This window comes from Nymphaea colorata, chromosome 11 (genome assembly GCF_008831285.2).
Source record: "Nymphaea colorata isolate Beijing-Zhang1983 chromosome 11, ASM883128v2, whole genome shotgun sequence".
Classification (NCBI taxonomy): Eukaryota; Viridiplantae; Streptophyta; class Magnoliopsida; order Nymphaeales; family Nymphaeaceae; genus Nymphaea; species Nymphaea colorata.
The window spans coordinates 345,090-362,313 of NC_045148.1; the positions used below are offsets into that span (position 1 = coordinate 345,090).

General features: G+C 40.2%; 1 protein-coding gene across 1 annotated transcript; it reads left to right on the top strand.

The window, feature by feature from the left end:
- The first annotated feature begins 968 nt into the window (after window positions 1-968).
- On the top strand, window positions 969-14,990 carry LOC116265049 (ABC transporter G family member 39-like). The gene is made up of 20 exons (XM_031645577.2): window positions 969-1,526; window positions 2,389-2,509; window positions 5,489-5,577; window positions 5,710-5,794; window positions 6,103-6,393; window positions 6,765-6,855; window positions 6,990-7,890; window positions 8,072-8,232; window positions 8,492-8,595; window positions 9,024-9,189; window positions 9,286-9,417; window positions 9,527-9,663; window positions 10,432-10,764; window positions 10,843-11,133; window positions 11,219-11,302; window positions 11,969-12,102; window positions 12,219-12,446; window positions 13,453-13,624; window positions 13,911-14,165; window positions 14,653-14,990. Exons 1-20 carry the CDS (start codon window positions 1,174-1,176, stop codon window positions 14,920-14,922), a joined length of 4,398 nt encoding a protein of 1,465 aa, XP_031501437.1. The 5' UTR covers window positions 969-1,173; the 3' UTR covers window positions 14,923-14,990.
- Window positions 14,991-17,224: the final 2,234 nt, after the last annotated feature.

The following is a 17,224-nucleotide window of genomic DNA, read 5'->3' on the forward strand; positions in this document are numbered from 1 at the left end:
CTCGCTACTTCTTCATAACAATAAATTTATACATAGGAACAACCGTTGCAGGTGCTCGACCTAATTAGGAAGGAATTGCCTCCCTTCCGTGTGCCTATGTCTTATTCTCCTCATGTTCCATTATCAATATGGCAGGACAGAGAACATACCTCTAAATTGGTCGTTCGTTATAAACAAGAACTGCTTCAATCTTGTAGTGGAAACTCTTTCTCAGTTCTAGTGAACTTCAATCCTTGAGGCATCAGAGAAATTACTTGGCGTGTTGTTCAAGCTACGACCAACAGCGGAGACACTGCCCACACCAGCCTCAAAAAGTTTGTTTAATTTTATGTTAACGTTTTGATATATTTGATTGTTTATATACAAAAGTGCATTTAGAAGAATTAGATATATTGAATTAGTGCCTATATATATGTGTGTGTGTGAATTGATCATATTGGAATGAGATGTACCCATTATCATATCTGTTTCATTGGACATTCACATATTGAGATTCGAATTCTTGTCCAAATATGAATAAAAAACGTAACAATATCTGAATCCGATTTTTAAATTCTCAATCCAAATCCAACTTCAATGTTCACATATGAATCCAAACCACATTACGATATGTTAAAAACTGACTTTTAAAATAGATAATTATTTAAATCAAATCCAAGTTCCATCCCAGTCCCATGTCATTTATTTCGGAATCCAATCTAATTTTTTAATCGGATATGCCCTTCCTTGGTCCTCAACTCCCATGGTTTTAAAAGACAAAAACGTGAGCAAAGAAGTTGAAAAATGTTAGAACGTATGTATTTCTTAAACGCCGTGACAAGCAATAATGATCACGAAAGCAACTCGAAACTAAACTTACTGGCTTTCAAATTATGATTTGATGGTTCGTTGTGATTTTTAATGCTTCCTTTCTCTAAGTACCCTAATGTTGATAGATTTATTTACATAGTCGGGCTCTCGAGTGCGGCTCGGCGTCAGTTCCGTCCGTCGCTCTCTTCGATTTCAATAACAGATGATTCGACTCTCTCTTTCTTATTGTTTAATCATCCCCTCCTCGTAGTGTACACAGCTTCAATAAATCTTCAGCACTCTATTCAACTCCATTCTTCTTCTTCCTCTCTGTGAAGGAGGGTAGGCTTAGTTTGAGGTGGAAGGTGAGGAGGGTGGGGGAGAATGGCGCTAGCGGCGGACGACCTAAGGTCGACGAGCAGCTTGGGAAGGAGGGTGACGGAGAGCTTCCGGGAGGTTTGGGGGAGCTCCAGGGACGTGTTCAGGAGGAGCTTGAGGGCGGAGGAGGACGACGAGGACGCGCTGAGATGGGCGGCGATCGAGAGGCTGCCCACCACCGACCGGATGAGGTGGGGAGTGCTCCGGCGGGTGATGGAGGACGGGAACGTGGTGCACGGGGAGGTGGACATCAGGAGGCTTGGCGTCGCCGGAAGGAAGCAGCTCCTCGAGAACGTCCTACAGGCCGTCCAGGAAGACAACGAGAAGTTCCTTCTTCGCCTCAGGGAGAGGGCCGACAGGTTTCACCACCGACTTCTGATCTCTTCTATAAATTAATATTCCTTTCTGCAACGCCAACCGAGTAAAAATAATCTCAGTGCAGAGAACGTGCATCATTCTTTTTTTTTCTGAATCGATCTATCAAGCAGCTCATTTATTAATCTTAATTTCAAGGCAGCCATAATCAATTTTAACTACAGATGGCAAAAGTTTGACGTTTTTGTTAATATCTATGCCTCAAAGTTCAAAGCATGAAGATCACAGTTGCATGGTTAGTAACTTAGTTTCTTCAACAGGGGAAGTGCGGTTTTATTTACTGACAGAAATAGTTAACCAATTAAGTTTTCTTTTTTTGGGTTTAGATTCCGCTCGAGAACCTTCACCTTATGTCAGTCCTGCACTGTAGTGGGTTTTTGTTTCTTCTCTTTTTCTTGAGAAGACATTACTACATCTGGAGTCTCAGAAGAAGTACTGCAGAAAAAGTATACTTTTTCTTTGCTTTTATTGAACAACTTAGACTTCTATGAAAACTTTTGGACGCGGCCTGACAGCATAATAAAACCTGGGGGAGTAACCCCTCAGCACCTCTTCAAACGGGTAGATGGTGCCTGACAGAGATGTTGAAGAAGAGGAAGCAACATGCTGAAAACTAGAAAAAATGCAGGCCATTTCTTAAAACTTTCACGTGAGTTCAGCAGCCAGGAGATTCAGACACGGTGACAGAAAGGGGCCATCGATGGTCTATGATTTGTGATTTTCTGAGAATTTAGGCGATGAAAAAGTTCTAACTTGTGGCGCTTATGAAATTATATAAACTTTAGACAGAGATTAAGGTTTTGGATTTTATTAAATCTTCTTATTTTTTACTGTTAATTTTAACAGAGTGGGAATCGACCTACCGAAGATAGAGGTTCGGTTCGAGGGTCTGTCTGTGGAAGCCGATGCCTACGTGGGAGGAAGAGCCCTACCCACTCTCCTCAATGCCGCCATTAACTCTATCGAGGTTCTCTCTCTCTCTCTCTCTCTCTCAATGAAGGGATTAAAATAAAGCCAATAGTTTTCGGGGTGATTAAAAAACAATCGGAACCTTCTCCCCTTCTTTCTGCTGCAACTTTTAAAATTAACAATGGAAATTCTTTCGACGTAAAGAATGGAACTTAAAAATGAAAATCAACGTCGTTGGCATCTTTGCAACCACATGCAATCTAGCATATATATAGTTACAAGATGAAAAAAGAAAGAAGTTGTTTGGTTCAGTTTTATTTAAATTTCTGCCGCTGCACGACAACTGACCCTCTGAATATCAATAATAGCTCCGAGGTCCGAAGGGTGTCCTTGATATTTTGAAAAGTCTAATATTTTAATATTATAGATACCATCAAATGAAGGACTAGGTGGAGGACAATATATTCTCAACATGTCCCTACTTTGACAAAAGGAAGTCTTAATCTTTTATATGTTCGAAGATGTATAATATACAATTACTCACTAGTCCTTTTTGTAGGGCTTAACACCTAGTGGTGACCAAGACAAGTCCCATTCGATTTGGTGGCTAATTAAAAGGTGACCAAGACAAGTCCCAGTCGATTTAGTGGCTAATTAAAAGGTGCCCCTGTTAAGTTCAACTTATTTTAAGAGTAATTTTAATTTTTTAAAGAATATATGTATGCACACTTTTTTTTTTTATAGTCAAATTCTTATAGCCTTCGATTTCACATGAATCACTAAATGGGCCAATTCACTGAATCCAGCTAGCCCGGCTAATTCAAACCGATTACTTTCTCCCAATGTAAACCTCCCAACGTTAATTAAGACTCTTTGAAACCATGAATTTCAAACATACGTAAAAATTTCAGAGAAAAGATGTTTTCTTGATGACATTGCAGGGGCGAAGTCAGGAATTTTTTTTATGAGGGAAGCTGAATTATAATTTCAAAATTTTAACAGGGGCCAAAATATTAAATTTTCTAAAGCTTTATATAGAATTTGTGTTTGGCGGCTCACCTGGCTCCTAATCTATGGCAAGGTCTATGCCGACAATCGTCTGTTCTTATTGTCAGCTTGAGTGGCAGGCTAACAATCCACCACCTAAAAAAGATGTCTGAAGGTCCCCTCAATTCCCCCTATCTTTGGAGTCCTGAGCTACTTTGTTGTTAGCACTAGTAGCATAGGTTATGCGCTCTACCACTTAAAACGCAAAAATATAAGGCCCACAACAATCGAACTAGATGCCCAAAGTTTTACAGGCCCCTAACACGACCATCTACATTATGCTCCTTGAAGCGGGATTAACATAGTTTTAGTTCAATTAATAACATAAGCAGGTAAGTGTGAGTGTGAAAGATATACTCCTTTTGGCTTTCTTAGTTGGTAACAGAAGTATCTGAAATACTCTACATGTGGAAATATTGTTCAAGGGGTCGACCTCCTATAAAAAGTGTTAACATTGATCGGTGTTAGCTGTTGAAAAGAAGAGGCTGCATAAATTGGTTAAGGCCTACCTAACTATCACATGCGAGCTAACATGTCCTTTGAAGAAAAGAAAACGAGTGATGTTACGTGGAAAGGGAAACATAACCATGTGAAAAAATAGTCCGTTTTGATATTTTTACTATGTATGTGTTTGAATGGAACTACTAAAATGTCGTGTAGCCTCCAAAACGGCATCTTTTAGAGTGCCAATAAACTGCTGCTGGGAGGTAGTCGCCCTTCCTATTCCTATTGTTGCAGAAAAAATTAAGATCGGCATTTTTTAGAGTGTTATTGGCATTTTTTAGAATGTTCGAGTGAATTAGAAGCGGGTTTGAGACAAACCCAGTTTCTACAAAAATCTTGTTTTTGAATAGCCCACCCTCAAAGTTGGTGGTAGAGCTTATAAGGTTTTTGGCTTTATGGGGATGTGAAAAGAAAATTCACATGGATCTATTATGTTTTCCAAAGGGTTAAAATAAAATTTTTGGAAAATTCTAGTAACTAAAATTTTGTTTTTTAAAGTATGAAAGGAAGCATAGAGAAGAAGTTACATGCGCCCGACGGTGTACAACCTTTTAAAACATAACCTTTTAAAACATACCAACTGTAATCTTTGGCCCACTTGTATTACGTATTTGACTCACTTTTGTGAGTATGTGGTATGCATAAACATAATGCAAATATACACACAAACCTATGCAAGGTTCTATGTATTTAAAAAAAAAAAAAATTACGTAGAAGCATTTTAGTCATTTTGAACACCGACACACTTTCTTGGATGCCGGAACGAGAGTGCAGATCATTAAAAAACCTAATTAAAATTTTTAAGTTTTTTTCCTTTTTGACGGACGAATCGCGGGAATTTATTGGCTGTCATCCTGATGCATAAATAGATGAACCAAGTCAAGAAATGTAGCATGTCCTACAGATTTTATTGCAGCCGAAGAGGTAGTCCTTAGTTCCAGCTCTTAAGAGCGTTTTAATTTAGAGTGGATTGTCATCAAACTTTGCAAAGAAAATATGGACGCGATTATTCCTAGACTGTAAAAGAGGCGACTTTTGGATCGAGTTGATATTAAAAATGGCCTCCCTCAAGAAGTTCAGAATTCTCAGGTGCCCTTGGAAAATTAGGCCGAGGTTAGTTCGGGATGATGTGATCCTGCCTAAACAGTTGCTTCTAAGTAGCCGCATTGTGGCTACTTGGGCGAAAGCTCCTATAATTCTAGTGTAGATCTTCGTCACTTTCGTATGATAAGATTTGAATTCTGATATAGCTAAAAACCAATGGCTCACAGTTTATGAATATAGCGATGTTTCAGTGAAACTGGTTCAAAATCAAGCTGGACTTAGCTTTTTATACTAACAGACACCAGGCAGGTCTTGGCGACATGGCCGAGATGCCAGTTTTCTTCCTTAAACGTCAGATTCATTCAAGTAAATAGTGCAGTTAACCATAAAAGAATTACTCTATAACATTCTTACTTTTGTTTCAATTACTTCGGGGAGACAGGGTATCCTGGGATTGGTGAAGCTCAGTCCATCAAAGAAAAGAGTCCTGAAAATACTCAATGGAGTGACCGGAATTCTAAGGCCTTCAAGGTTGGTTGCCGCCTTCATCTTCCCAAATGAATGCGAATTCTGTGATCAAAAGATTCTTTGCAGTCTTCAGTATTTATGGCGTTTCCTTTCTTAGATGCAATGTTGGTGAAAGCGAGTGTTTGGTGCTTACAGGATGACCCTTCTACTTGGCCCTCCGGCCTCCGGGAAGACGACCCTTCTGCTCGCTCTTGCAGGAAAGCTGGATAAGAAGCTCAGGGTAATCTCTCTCCCCCCATCATGAACAGATATAAACATCTGCTGCTGTAACTTATAACCTGGAATTTGGTTCATCAGAACTTGGAGATAGACCAACAGACATGATTGGTATTTCAACTCATCCAATTTAACTAAAATACTTGCATGTTACTTTAAATATATTGATCGATCAATCCTTTTCACTGTTAAATAATTAGAAAAGGTTTCTGTTTATTGAAAAAATTGAGAAACCAGTGTCCATACAGCTCCTATCAAGGAAAGGGAAAACCGAAGTTGCAAATGGTACTGACGAGTCGAAACCATGAACAGGTTGCTGGAAAAATCACGTACAACGGCTACGAATTGAGAGAATTTGTCCCTCGGAGAACCGGCGCATACATCAGCCAACACGACGTTCACAATGCCGAAATGACGGTCCGGGAGACGCTCGACTTCTCCGGCCGCTGCCAAGGCGTCGGCTCACGGTACGACATGTTGGCCGAGCTGTCGAGGAGAGAGAGGGAGGCGGGCATCAAACCTGACCCGGAGATCGACGCGTTCATGAAGGCTGCTGCTGCGCAAGGTCAGGGGACCAGCATCGTCACGGATTACATTTTGAAGGTAATGTTTTCCATTGATAACGTACAAGTATTTCAAAAGGAAGATAAGTATCTGTTTTTTAGCTTTGCCCTCTTCATGGTTACTTTATCTTACTTCTGGTATTCAGAATCCTTCAACCATGCAAAATGTTTAGACTTTAGAATTGTGAATTTCTTCTGTTTTTCTGTTTAGATCATAATTTAAGCTTGCAGATATCCGAAGGGATAAATCTAAAATGTGATCCTTTCCGATTAGTACACCTTCGCTCCAGTTTGCACTTCTGGTTTATGTTCGTGGTGCAATTACAAAAGATGGCAGGAATTCTTTTCTCTCGACATACCCCAATATTCCAGTGTTGGCTTACGTGGTGTTCATGACGTCTGACGTTTCAGCTGCTTGGTTTGGAGATTTGTGCGGATACCATAGTGGGAGATCAGATGAGGCGAGGGATTTCAGGTGGGCAGAAGAAGAGGGTGACCACAGGTAATTGACGATTTTCACTATTATCTACTCAAAGATTCAAGTTTTTTTTTTTTCGTCAGAATCAATTGTAGTATCAAACTTTTGAGTAAAGTGGTTCAGGGGCATTTACTCCTTATGTGCAATACTTGACTCAGGTGAGATGCTGGTGGGACCTTCCAAAGCTATGTTCATGGATGGGATATCGACTGGCCTTGACAGCTCCACCACCTTCCAAATCGTCAAATACATGAGACAATTTGTTCATATCATGGATGGAACCATGCTGATCTCCCTTCTGCAACCTGCACCAGAGACGTATGAGCTCTTCGACGACGTCATCCTGCTTTCAGAAGGTCACATTGTCTACCAAGGTCCACGAGAGGACGTCATCGAATTCTTTGAGTTCATGGGGTTCAGATGCCCAGAGAGGAAAGGAGTTGCAGACTTTCTGCAAGAGGTAATGTCGAAGAAAGATCAGCAACAATATTGGAGGGACAAAGATAGTCCTTACAGGTATGTCTCAGCTGAAGAATTCTCACAAGCCTTTAGCTCCTTCCGAGTAGGCCAACAGATAGCAGCTGAACTTAGAACTCCATTCGATAAATCAAAATCTCACCCGGCGGCATTGGAGACAACTAAGTACGGCATTTCTAGTTGGGATCTGTTCAAGGCCTGTTTTGCAAGGGAATGGCTGCTTATGAAGAGGAACGCTTTTGTTTACATATTCAAGACTACTCAGATAACATTCATGTCTTTGATAACCATGACGGTCTTCCTAAGGACTCAGATGAAGCATGAAACTTTTGCAGATGGGCAGAAGTACTTCGGTGCTCTGTTCTTTAGTCTGATCAATGTGATGTTTAATGGACTGGCAGAGCTGGCATTGACTGTCGTCAGGCTTCCGGTGTTTTACAGGCAGAGAGATTTCTTATTTTATCCTTCATGGGCTTTTGCTTTACCTATTTATCTTCTCAGAATCCCACTCTCTATACTGGAGTCGGGGTTGTGGATCGTTCTCACTTATTATACAGTGGGGTTTGCCCCTTCTCCTAGCAGGTGACTACCCTTTTCACCTTTTACATATGCTTTTATTATCATTGCCATTGTTACTTTTTTTTCGTTTTAGCGCTGTTTCCCATGAAATTCAGTTATTGGCACGATTGTTATCAAATGGGTTTTCTCATTTTGATTCTGTGGTTAATGTCATCTTCATCTTGATATTATATACATTCTTTAGGTGCTTCAAGCAGTTCCTTGCCTATGCATTTACACATCAAATGGGTCTTGGTCTTTTTCGGTTCCTTGCAGCTGTTGGGAGAACACTTGTGATATCTAACACGATAGGGATCTTCACCCTGCTTGTGGTGTTCACCCTAGGAGGCTTTGTAGTTTCTAAAGGTTACTGACTCGTTCCCTCGTCTCCTCTTTCCTCTCTCTCTCTCTCTCTCTCTCTCTCAAGTTTCTTTACTTGTTGGTTTAACATAGTTGGTCATGCCTGAAACAGTAGCCAGAAGTTTGAAGCCTTTTTAATTGAAATGACAAGGTTCTTCTTTTTGTAGTGTTTTTTTCAGCTTTGACGTCACATGCTGACATCTGCTGCCGATTATAACTATCCTTTTCTTTCTTTCATTTTTCTTTTCTCTTTTCTATCCTTCAGATGAAATAAAACCATGGTGGATTTGGGGATACTGGTCATCCCCTATGATGTACGGACAGACGGCTATAGCCCTTAATGAGTTTCTCGACGAGAGATGGAGCAAGGTAAAGAATTTGCTCCCTTCGAAATCTCTTGTAGTCTTGGTCTTCTGAAGGTTCTTTTCTCTGTGGATTAGGTTACAACGATTTTTGAATTGGGATAGATTTGGGCAGTCAGAGAATTATAGCTTGCGAACTTCTTTATATCTAGTGATAGTAGGTAAACCCAGGCGTTGCCATCATATTCATGGTCGTCTAGTGGGAGAAATGCACCAACTTAATTCGTCAAATGAATCTCAAGAAAACCCCATTGTACACCAAATTTGGATCGTTTGAGGCTGCTTGAATCATCTTACATCTTACAACCATATTCATGATATGACTAGTGCTAGCTAGTAATGTGACTAGGAGTTTTCACCGACTTCTTTTATACTTTGGAACAGCCTGACAAAGAACTGGGAGTTTTCACTAACTTCTTTTATACTTTGGAACAGCCTAACCAAGGTTTTATGATCAACGCGCCCACACTTGGAACGGCCATTCTTAAATCTAGAGGCATGCCTGTCGATGCCTACTGGTATTGGATATGCATCGGAGCGTTAGCCGGATTCTCGCTTCTGTTCAACGTTTGCTTTGTCCTTGCTCTTAAATATTTGAACCGTAAGTGCGTGCTTTCCTTCAATGAAAAATATGGTCGCAAATATTAGCTTTAGATTCTAGATATCAAGCTCTTGAATTTTAAGTCGAATTCTGCAGCTCTTGGAAATCCTCAATCTGTGATTCCAGATGAGGAGGGCAAAGATAAGGGAAAGGACTCAAGGTACCTCAGGAAACAGAAATCAAAGCCATTAAGGTCTGGTAGTTGGTCTGCCGATCCGGTTTCTGAAGGTTGATCTTTTACTTACTTTTCCGTTTCTTGCTTCTGAGAGCATTAGAAGGTTTTTCAAGTAGAAGTTTCTTCTGAATGAAACTTAAGCACCCATTTTGTTTGCTTCAGGAACTAATATGGATGTCATGGATCGTCATGGGAGTAGAAGGCAGGGGACAATTACTGCCAGCAGAGGAATGGTCTTGCCTTTTCAGCCTCTTTCTCTGGCATTTGACCATGTCAATTACTATGTTGACATGCCCGCAGTAAGGCTTTTGATTCTTTTAATTTCTCTGTGAGTTCAGTATAGTGCTTCCAAACAGAAGTTAGCATGGCTCCGTTATATATCCAATATCTCCATTCATATCCCTCCTATAGCCATTTCCCAATATATTGTCAGAAATTTTAAAAAAAAAATCCTCTAGAATAAGTTGAGCTTTTAAACCAATACTTTGAGTTGAAAAAGAACAACGTGTTCAAATTTGTGATAGCTCTATGATTCTTTATTATGTTTTAAGAGCATTTTTCTTTTTCTTTATACGAGAAACCGTTTGAAAATTGGCTTCTGCTAATTTAAGTTGGACAATATTGTGATGACCACAATGGAATGACACTTACGTGCAATTTCTTCGTAAATTGAAGCTGCGAATTTCTCTTTTGGACTTGTCGCTTCACTCCTTGCTTTCGACCAAGAACTTCTACGGTCTAGTCACGAATTTACCTCCTTTTCCTCGAGAGCTTTCACTTCAGTTCTCTTAAAATGTCTGTCGGGGCCGCTGAATTCATGTGTGCACGATGTTTCAAAGGTCTGCCTTGTCTCGTGTACTTTCGCAGTCCCCGTTTCAATTTTGCTCTTTCTTTGCTTCGTCTCTAAGAAATTTTTTTTACTTTCTTGCATCTCCAAGAGCAACTGAGCAAAAATATTATAACCCATTTATGGAAAAGATGTAGCTAGGAGGATCACATTTCTTGTCGGATGACATACCATTAGTATTTTTTATACACGGCATTCAAGATTTTGTTTGGTCTCCCAGGAGATGAAAAGTCATGGATTTGACGAAACTAGGCTCCAACTACTGCATGATGTTAGTGGCGCTTTCAGACCTGGAGTTCTCACTGCTTTGGTGGGAGTTAGCGGTGCTGGAAAAACCACGTTAATGGATGTCCTGGCAGGAAGGAAAACAGGAGGATACATTGAAGGAAGTATAAACATATCTGGCTACCAAAAAAAGCAAGAAACATTCGCTAGAGTCAGTGGTTACTGTGAACAGGAGGACATACATTCACCCAATCTAACTGTTCACGAGTCCTTGATCTACTCTTCTTGGCTTCGTCTGTCCGCTGAAGTGAATTCTGAAACTCGGGAGGTATACAGTCAAAACTTTTCCTGCTTATTCCCTAAAAGTTGATGCGCTATATGTTCATATTCCCTTATGTGTTTCTAGATGTTTGTCGAAGAAGTTATGGAGTTGGTAGAGCTAGATTCACTAAAGAATGCTTTAGTGGGTCTTCCTGGAGTAGATGGTCTATCAACCGAGCAGAGAAAGCGTCTCACTATTGCTGTGGAATTAGTCGCTAATCCCTCAATCATATTCATGGATGAGCCCACGACAGGCCTTGATGCTAGAGCCGCAGCTATTGTGATGAGGACTGTAAGGAACACAGTCGACACAGGAAGAACTGTTGTATGTACAATTCATCAGCCAAGTATTGATATTTTTGAAGCTTTTGATGAGGTAACCTCACGATAGTTAATACAATCTTTTTCTTTCCTGGATATTTTCTGCTTAAAAAAATTGAAAAGGTAGCTTTTTGTTGCAGCTTCTACTTATGAAGAGAGGTGGACAAACGATTTATGCAGGACCTCTAGGTCATAATTCGGACAAACTCATAGAGTATTTTGAGGTGATGAATGATTTGATCTCTTCCTTGGTCTTTTGTGTGAACATGGTAAATGTGGATCCATGAGTCAATTAGATCATGTAAACTGCTTTTCTCTTCGTCGTCCAGTAAATTCTGAGCAGAGACTAACATGTGTCCAGTTAACCTGCATTCTGTTTGGAGAAACAATAGCTTTTTTACAACTGTTATGAGAGATTGTGCTCCATTTAAGTGTTATTGAATAAACTTAAGTCTATAATGTTTAAAAATGCATTTTCTGTGTTTACACTTTGTGAAATTTCTAGTATGTGGTTTTCCTGATATCATGTTTCCTACAAGTGCTTCATGCGCCAAATGTGGAAGAAGTTTCACAACTAAGTCTAGTCGAGTATAATCATAACCATAGATCACCATTGTCAGGTGGAATGTATTTTCTTTGTTCATCTTATATTAGCAGACCTGCAAGGAACTCTGTGTGTGTGAGAGGGAGAGATGTTAATACTTCAGTCTCTGTTTCAATGGTGCCATGCATCTTACACGAGTGAAATTGACATTTTTGAGTAGCTCTTTGTTCATTATAAAAAAAATGAAAGACATCAATACAACTAAGAGGGATTGGATGCTTCTCTGTTATATGATTGATTATCCGCTCCTAATTTTGGCTAAGCATATGAGGATTTCATTTTATAGGCTATTCCTGGAGTACCCAAAATCAGAGATGGCCAGAACCCTGCAACGTGGATGTTGGAGGTCACTTCTGCTTCTATTGAAGCTCAACTCAATGTGGATTTTGCTGAAATTTATGCCAACTCCTCCCTTTACAGGTAAGCAAAACTGAGTGTCACGAAGGAACTAAATACAGCAAAAACTTCTTCTTTAAGTCTTTCTTTTTGGTGGTATTAGTAAATGTCAGGTTTATATTCATCTCACTTTTACTCAGGAGAAATGAGGAACTCATTAAGTCAATAAGTACACCCATACCAGGTTCAAAAGATCTATTCTTCCGTAGCAAGTACTCTCAGAGCTTCTTGGTTCAGTGCAAAGCTTGCCTGTGGAAGCAATACTGGTCTTACTGGAGAAATCCTCAATATAATGCCATTCGGTTCTTATTGACAGTTGTCATCGGTCTTCTCTTTGGTTCCATCTTTTGGGGAGCGGGAAGGAAAACGTAAAGCTTCTGAACTTTTTCTACTGTTTTCCGTTCTCCTTTAGCGGGTTGAAAAATGGACTTGATATTGAGATAACCACTAGCCATCAGTGAGACAGAATCTAAACTGAATCTGAGTTGTTCGGTTTAGTTCTTTTTAATTCTGAACTGAGACAAGTTCTGGCATCATCAATTAGCTGCAATGCCATTGATTATGATTGTCAACTTGCTAAGCTTGTAAGAAATAAAACCACGTATGATTGCTACAGACAAAACCAATGTTTTAACACTCAGTGACTCTGGACTCGACTCGGCTGTTCTTGGCTCGTGACTCGGCGGGTCAACTCGGTGACTCAGACAGGGTTATATATATATATATATATATATATATCACTTGTCTTTTAAACATAAAATGTTTGCAAAATGACTTAATTTCACTTATATGCTACAAAAAAGTCAAACTAACATAAAGGAAGTCACAACTAAGTTCATTCTCCAAGAACTATTGCAATTTAGCATGTCGAATGCAAATATTATTGCAATTTAGTGTGTCAAATGCAAAAACATTAAGAAAACTCGATCAATTTCGTCAATATTGCTTGATTTTAACAAACTGAACTTGTATCCTTAATAAAGTAACAAACAAAACTTATACCTTAGCATGTATCAACTACAAAAATCAATAAAATATTGAAAATAATGTAAATAAAACGAGTCAACCTACTGGGTTGACTCGTTAGAGTAGCGAGCCTAGCCAAGTCAACCAAGTCATCGGGTTGACTCGGTGAGTTTCTAAACATTGGATAAAACTACTGAATGTATTTCCGAAGATATGAGAGATCAACTATGTAAAGAGAATGGACGGAGGTTCAGCTTCTTGGGTTTTATTCATGTTGACAATATGCGTTTAAGAAATGGACGTCATACGTGTGCTTTTCATAGGCATTTTCAATACCTTGAGACGATCAGTAGGAACTGTATTATTTCACTAATACTTTCTTGGTCCTTATTGTTATCATTACAACAGATCAACAGAGCAGCAGCTAGTCAATCTAGTTGGTTCAATGTACTCTGCTGTTATGTTCCTTGGAGCGAGCAATGCAATGGGAGTTCTTCCTATTGTGAGCATTGAGAGGACGGTCATGTATCGTGAAAAAGCAGCAGGGATGTATTCTTCAATGGGTTATGCCATCGGCCAGGTAATGTTTTCCTGACTTCTTGTATTGGTTGCATTTTAGAATCACTCAAATAACATCGGAATAAATGGTCTGTCATCATCATACAATAAATGGCCTGTTACAGCAGCGAAATTAAACACATCTCATGAACTCTGTTTTATCTAGAGTTATAGTTTTCCATTTTCAACTTGATTGCTATTCATGAATCTGTTGTTTCACATATTTGGCTTCTTATATCAACTATATTGCAATTTGTCTGACAAGGCACTTCTGGAGCAACTCTACTGATTATTGTCTTCACTTGCAGGTTGGCGTAGAGGTTTTGTACATTGCTGCGCAAACAATTATATTCACCTTAATTTTATTTCCCATGATCAACTTCGTTTGGATTGCAAGAAATTTTATTTGGTTCTTCTTCTTCATGTTCACGAGTTTCATCTATTTCACGCTTTATGGGATGATGGCTGTGGCTCTCACCCCTGGAGATCAAATAGGCGCCATTGTCATGTCATTCTTCCTAACCTTCTGGAATCTCTTCTCTGGCTTCTTGATAACTCGCCCGGTGCGTAGCCTATGCTCATGATTTGAATATTAGTAAATTTTAGTATTGTAAGTTTGCTCATAAAGGCAAGTAGAAAGTCCATATTGGCACAATCTGCTCATGCTAATGGCGCCCTTATTTGTGATGTACACATGTTGGGAACTCAGGAGTTGAAAAGAAACTTCCCCGGAACAGAGGACCATGAACTTATTATAATAATTCAAAATTTCTTTAATATTTGAACGAGACCAAAACTGAATAAAACCAAAATGATTTGATTTTCTTCAGAACCATTTAAACCAACACTCTTCAATTTGCAAAAAGTTGTCTTGTTCTGTGAAATTAGTTTTACAATACTGGATTCTGGACTTCTGCATAGGATAAAAGTCCTCAAACTCTGTTGTCACGGTGCATCAAGTTGTAACTCTGCAACTTAAGCTTTCTCATTGTGTTTCATCACAAGGCATGGTTGGTTGCCAACTAAAAATTGACCTGGTCTGAATTGCAGGCAATTCCAATATGGTGGAGATGGTATTATTGGGGTTCCCCTGTTGCATGGACAATCTATGGGCTCATCACCTCTCAGCTTGGAGACTTGAAGAGTCTAGTTGTAGCTGCAGAAGTTGGGCTAACAACAGTAAAGCAATACCTTGAGACTGTTATGGGTTACAAATATGACTTCTTGGGGTTTGTGGCTGTGGCTCATCTGGCCTTTGACCTTGTCTTTCTTTTCATCTTTGCCTTTTGCATTAGATTCCTCAATTTCCAAAAAAGATGATGAGAAACCAAGCCAAGGAGCTTCACATGTAATATGAGAATCTAAGGTCACTCCTTTATTTGTATTTATTGGTTGTATCTATAAAATTTATAAAAAGAAAAGAAATTCTCAAAATATTTAACAATGGACATGTGCCACTCTTGAATCGGCCACCAAATCAAATCAAATCAACTAAACAGCAAATAAGGCGACAAAAATTAGTCTTGAGTTTGATAATTAGATAGCATAACCGCTATGTTGTCCGCTGTGATCTACGGCATGGGCAACAAATGTATCTTTCATCAACTGTACACTCTAAAATGATCGCTTAAAAAATATGTACAGACATATATGAGAAAGAGAATGCAGTCCGATATGCTTCACAATTTTGTGGTTGTTTGGGCAAATCTACCATCGGATCAAAACAAACCACCAAGAAAATTGTCAGAAAAGAAGAGAATAAACTTGTAAAGAACAAGTTCCACTATAATTCCACACAATTTGACTTGTTTCATGAAATCCCCAATGCATTAATTATTAATTATTGGGGAGTTCAAAGGCCATATACATCCTTGAGGAGGGGTCACTTTCCCGTAGTGGGTTCTTTACCTACCCCGTCACATGCATGGCCGCATGCTCGATCGATCTTATTTCTTATGTTTTCTGAAAGATTGAGCAACACCTCACTGTACATTAATTTGTATTGACATAACACAGCCAACTTCTGAAGGATTTGTTTTCCCCTCCACTTATAAATTGCCTTTCTATTTCTGAGAGGGGCATGCATGTGAACTTCCACAGTCAACTCTCTGATCCATATAAATACATGCAACAACTCACTTTGCTGCCACACAGGAGCCACTGCATAGCTCTTCTCTAGAGAAAGAAAGACATCAGAAAGAGACAATGTCTTCACCATCAGATGTCTTCCTAGGGAGGATATCATTGCAGGGTGGTTGGTCTCCTCCTTGTGATAATTATATATGCATCGTCATTCCTGGCTCTCACAGAGGCAGCCTTAGGAGGAGTGACGGATGTGCCGCCCCGCCACCACCACCATCCGTTCCATCGCCCTAACTGGCCCGTTAGCCAAGCATGTTGGTCCAGACTCCAGGCAGAACCCCGGTTGCTACCTGATGCGGTTCTACTGCCCTCCCCAGTGTCCCACCGACTGCATCATCGACTGTGCCTCTTGCAGGCCCGTTTGCCGTAGCATGCACATTAATGGAGTCATTCAGCAAACTCCATTCACCTCATGCTTCAACTACTCTGATTAACTTTAGATGGGGGTTACTCTTATCTTATCTTGGTTAGGATTGTTCATGTAGGGGAAACAATAAAAAACGGACTAAGGTTATAAACTTAACTCCTGCTCTCTCTTCCATGTTGCAGATTGCATGAAACATCACAGAGTACCGCCTAAACGGTTGCCGAAAAATGAATTGTTTAACAAAATCAGTCTCCTGTTGCTTCATGGTGCATGATTTGTCAGTTTGTCTGCCCAACTTGTAATCCTGTTGAGATAACCTCTCGAGAGATATTAGTTAATTTCAGTAGCACTTGGTTCATAAGCAATTTCAGTCTGTTAGTGAGAACTTCTTCTTTTAATTCATTTTCTGTGACAGGCCAGGAGGAGTGTGCCAAGACCCTTGTTTTGTTGGAGGAATGGCATGACCTTCTACTTCCAAGGATAAGGACTTCGGATTGGTCTCTGATGCCAACCTCCACATCAACGCGCACTTCATCGGCAAGCAGGTGGCGGGCATGTCCCTAAGATTTACCCACTTGCCTGTGTCGTTTCTTCATGGTATCAGAGCCAGGCTTCATATTTTCTTATGCGCAGCCTTGTTTCTCTGCACGGTCGTCGGATAGGTCTCTCTTATCCAAATTTCTGCTGCTCTTCTGTTCAGCCATAGTTCCTTTCTTTTTCAGCGTACCTGTTCTGCAGCAAACTGTGGCCAGTGCCTTCCTCTGATTGTACCCAAAACCATCTGCCTGGAATCCTCTGTTTTTCGTCCGCCTCCCTTGTTGTTTCTTCTTCCTCTTCAACGTGTGAAACAGGTTTTCAGCCCTTCACTTCAAGAACCTGGCGCCTCCTCTGTTCTCATTTTAGGTTTACCCTACGTCGAGTAGAGGAGACCCAGCCGTCATCTCCAACCACTCGCCCACCATCTGCCCAATCGTCATCTACCCACTGCCGAACAGCCATCATCCGCCCACCGCTCGCCCCTGCCGTCATCCGCCCACTGCTCGCCCCTGCTGTCATCCGCCCATCGCTCGCCCCCTTGCCGTCATCCGCCCACCGCTCGCCCTTGCCGTCATC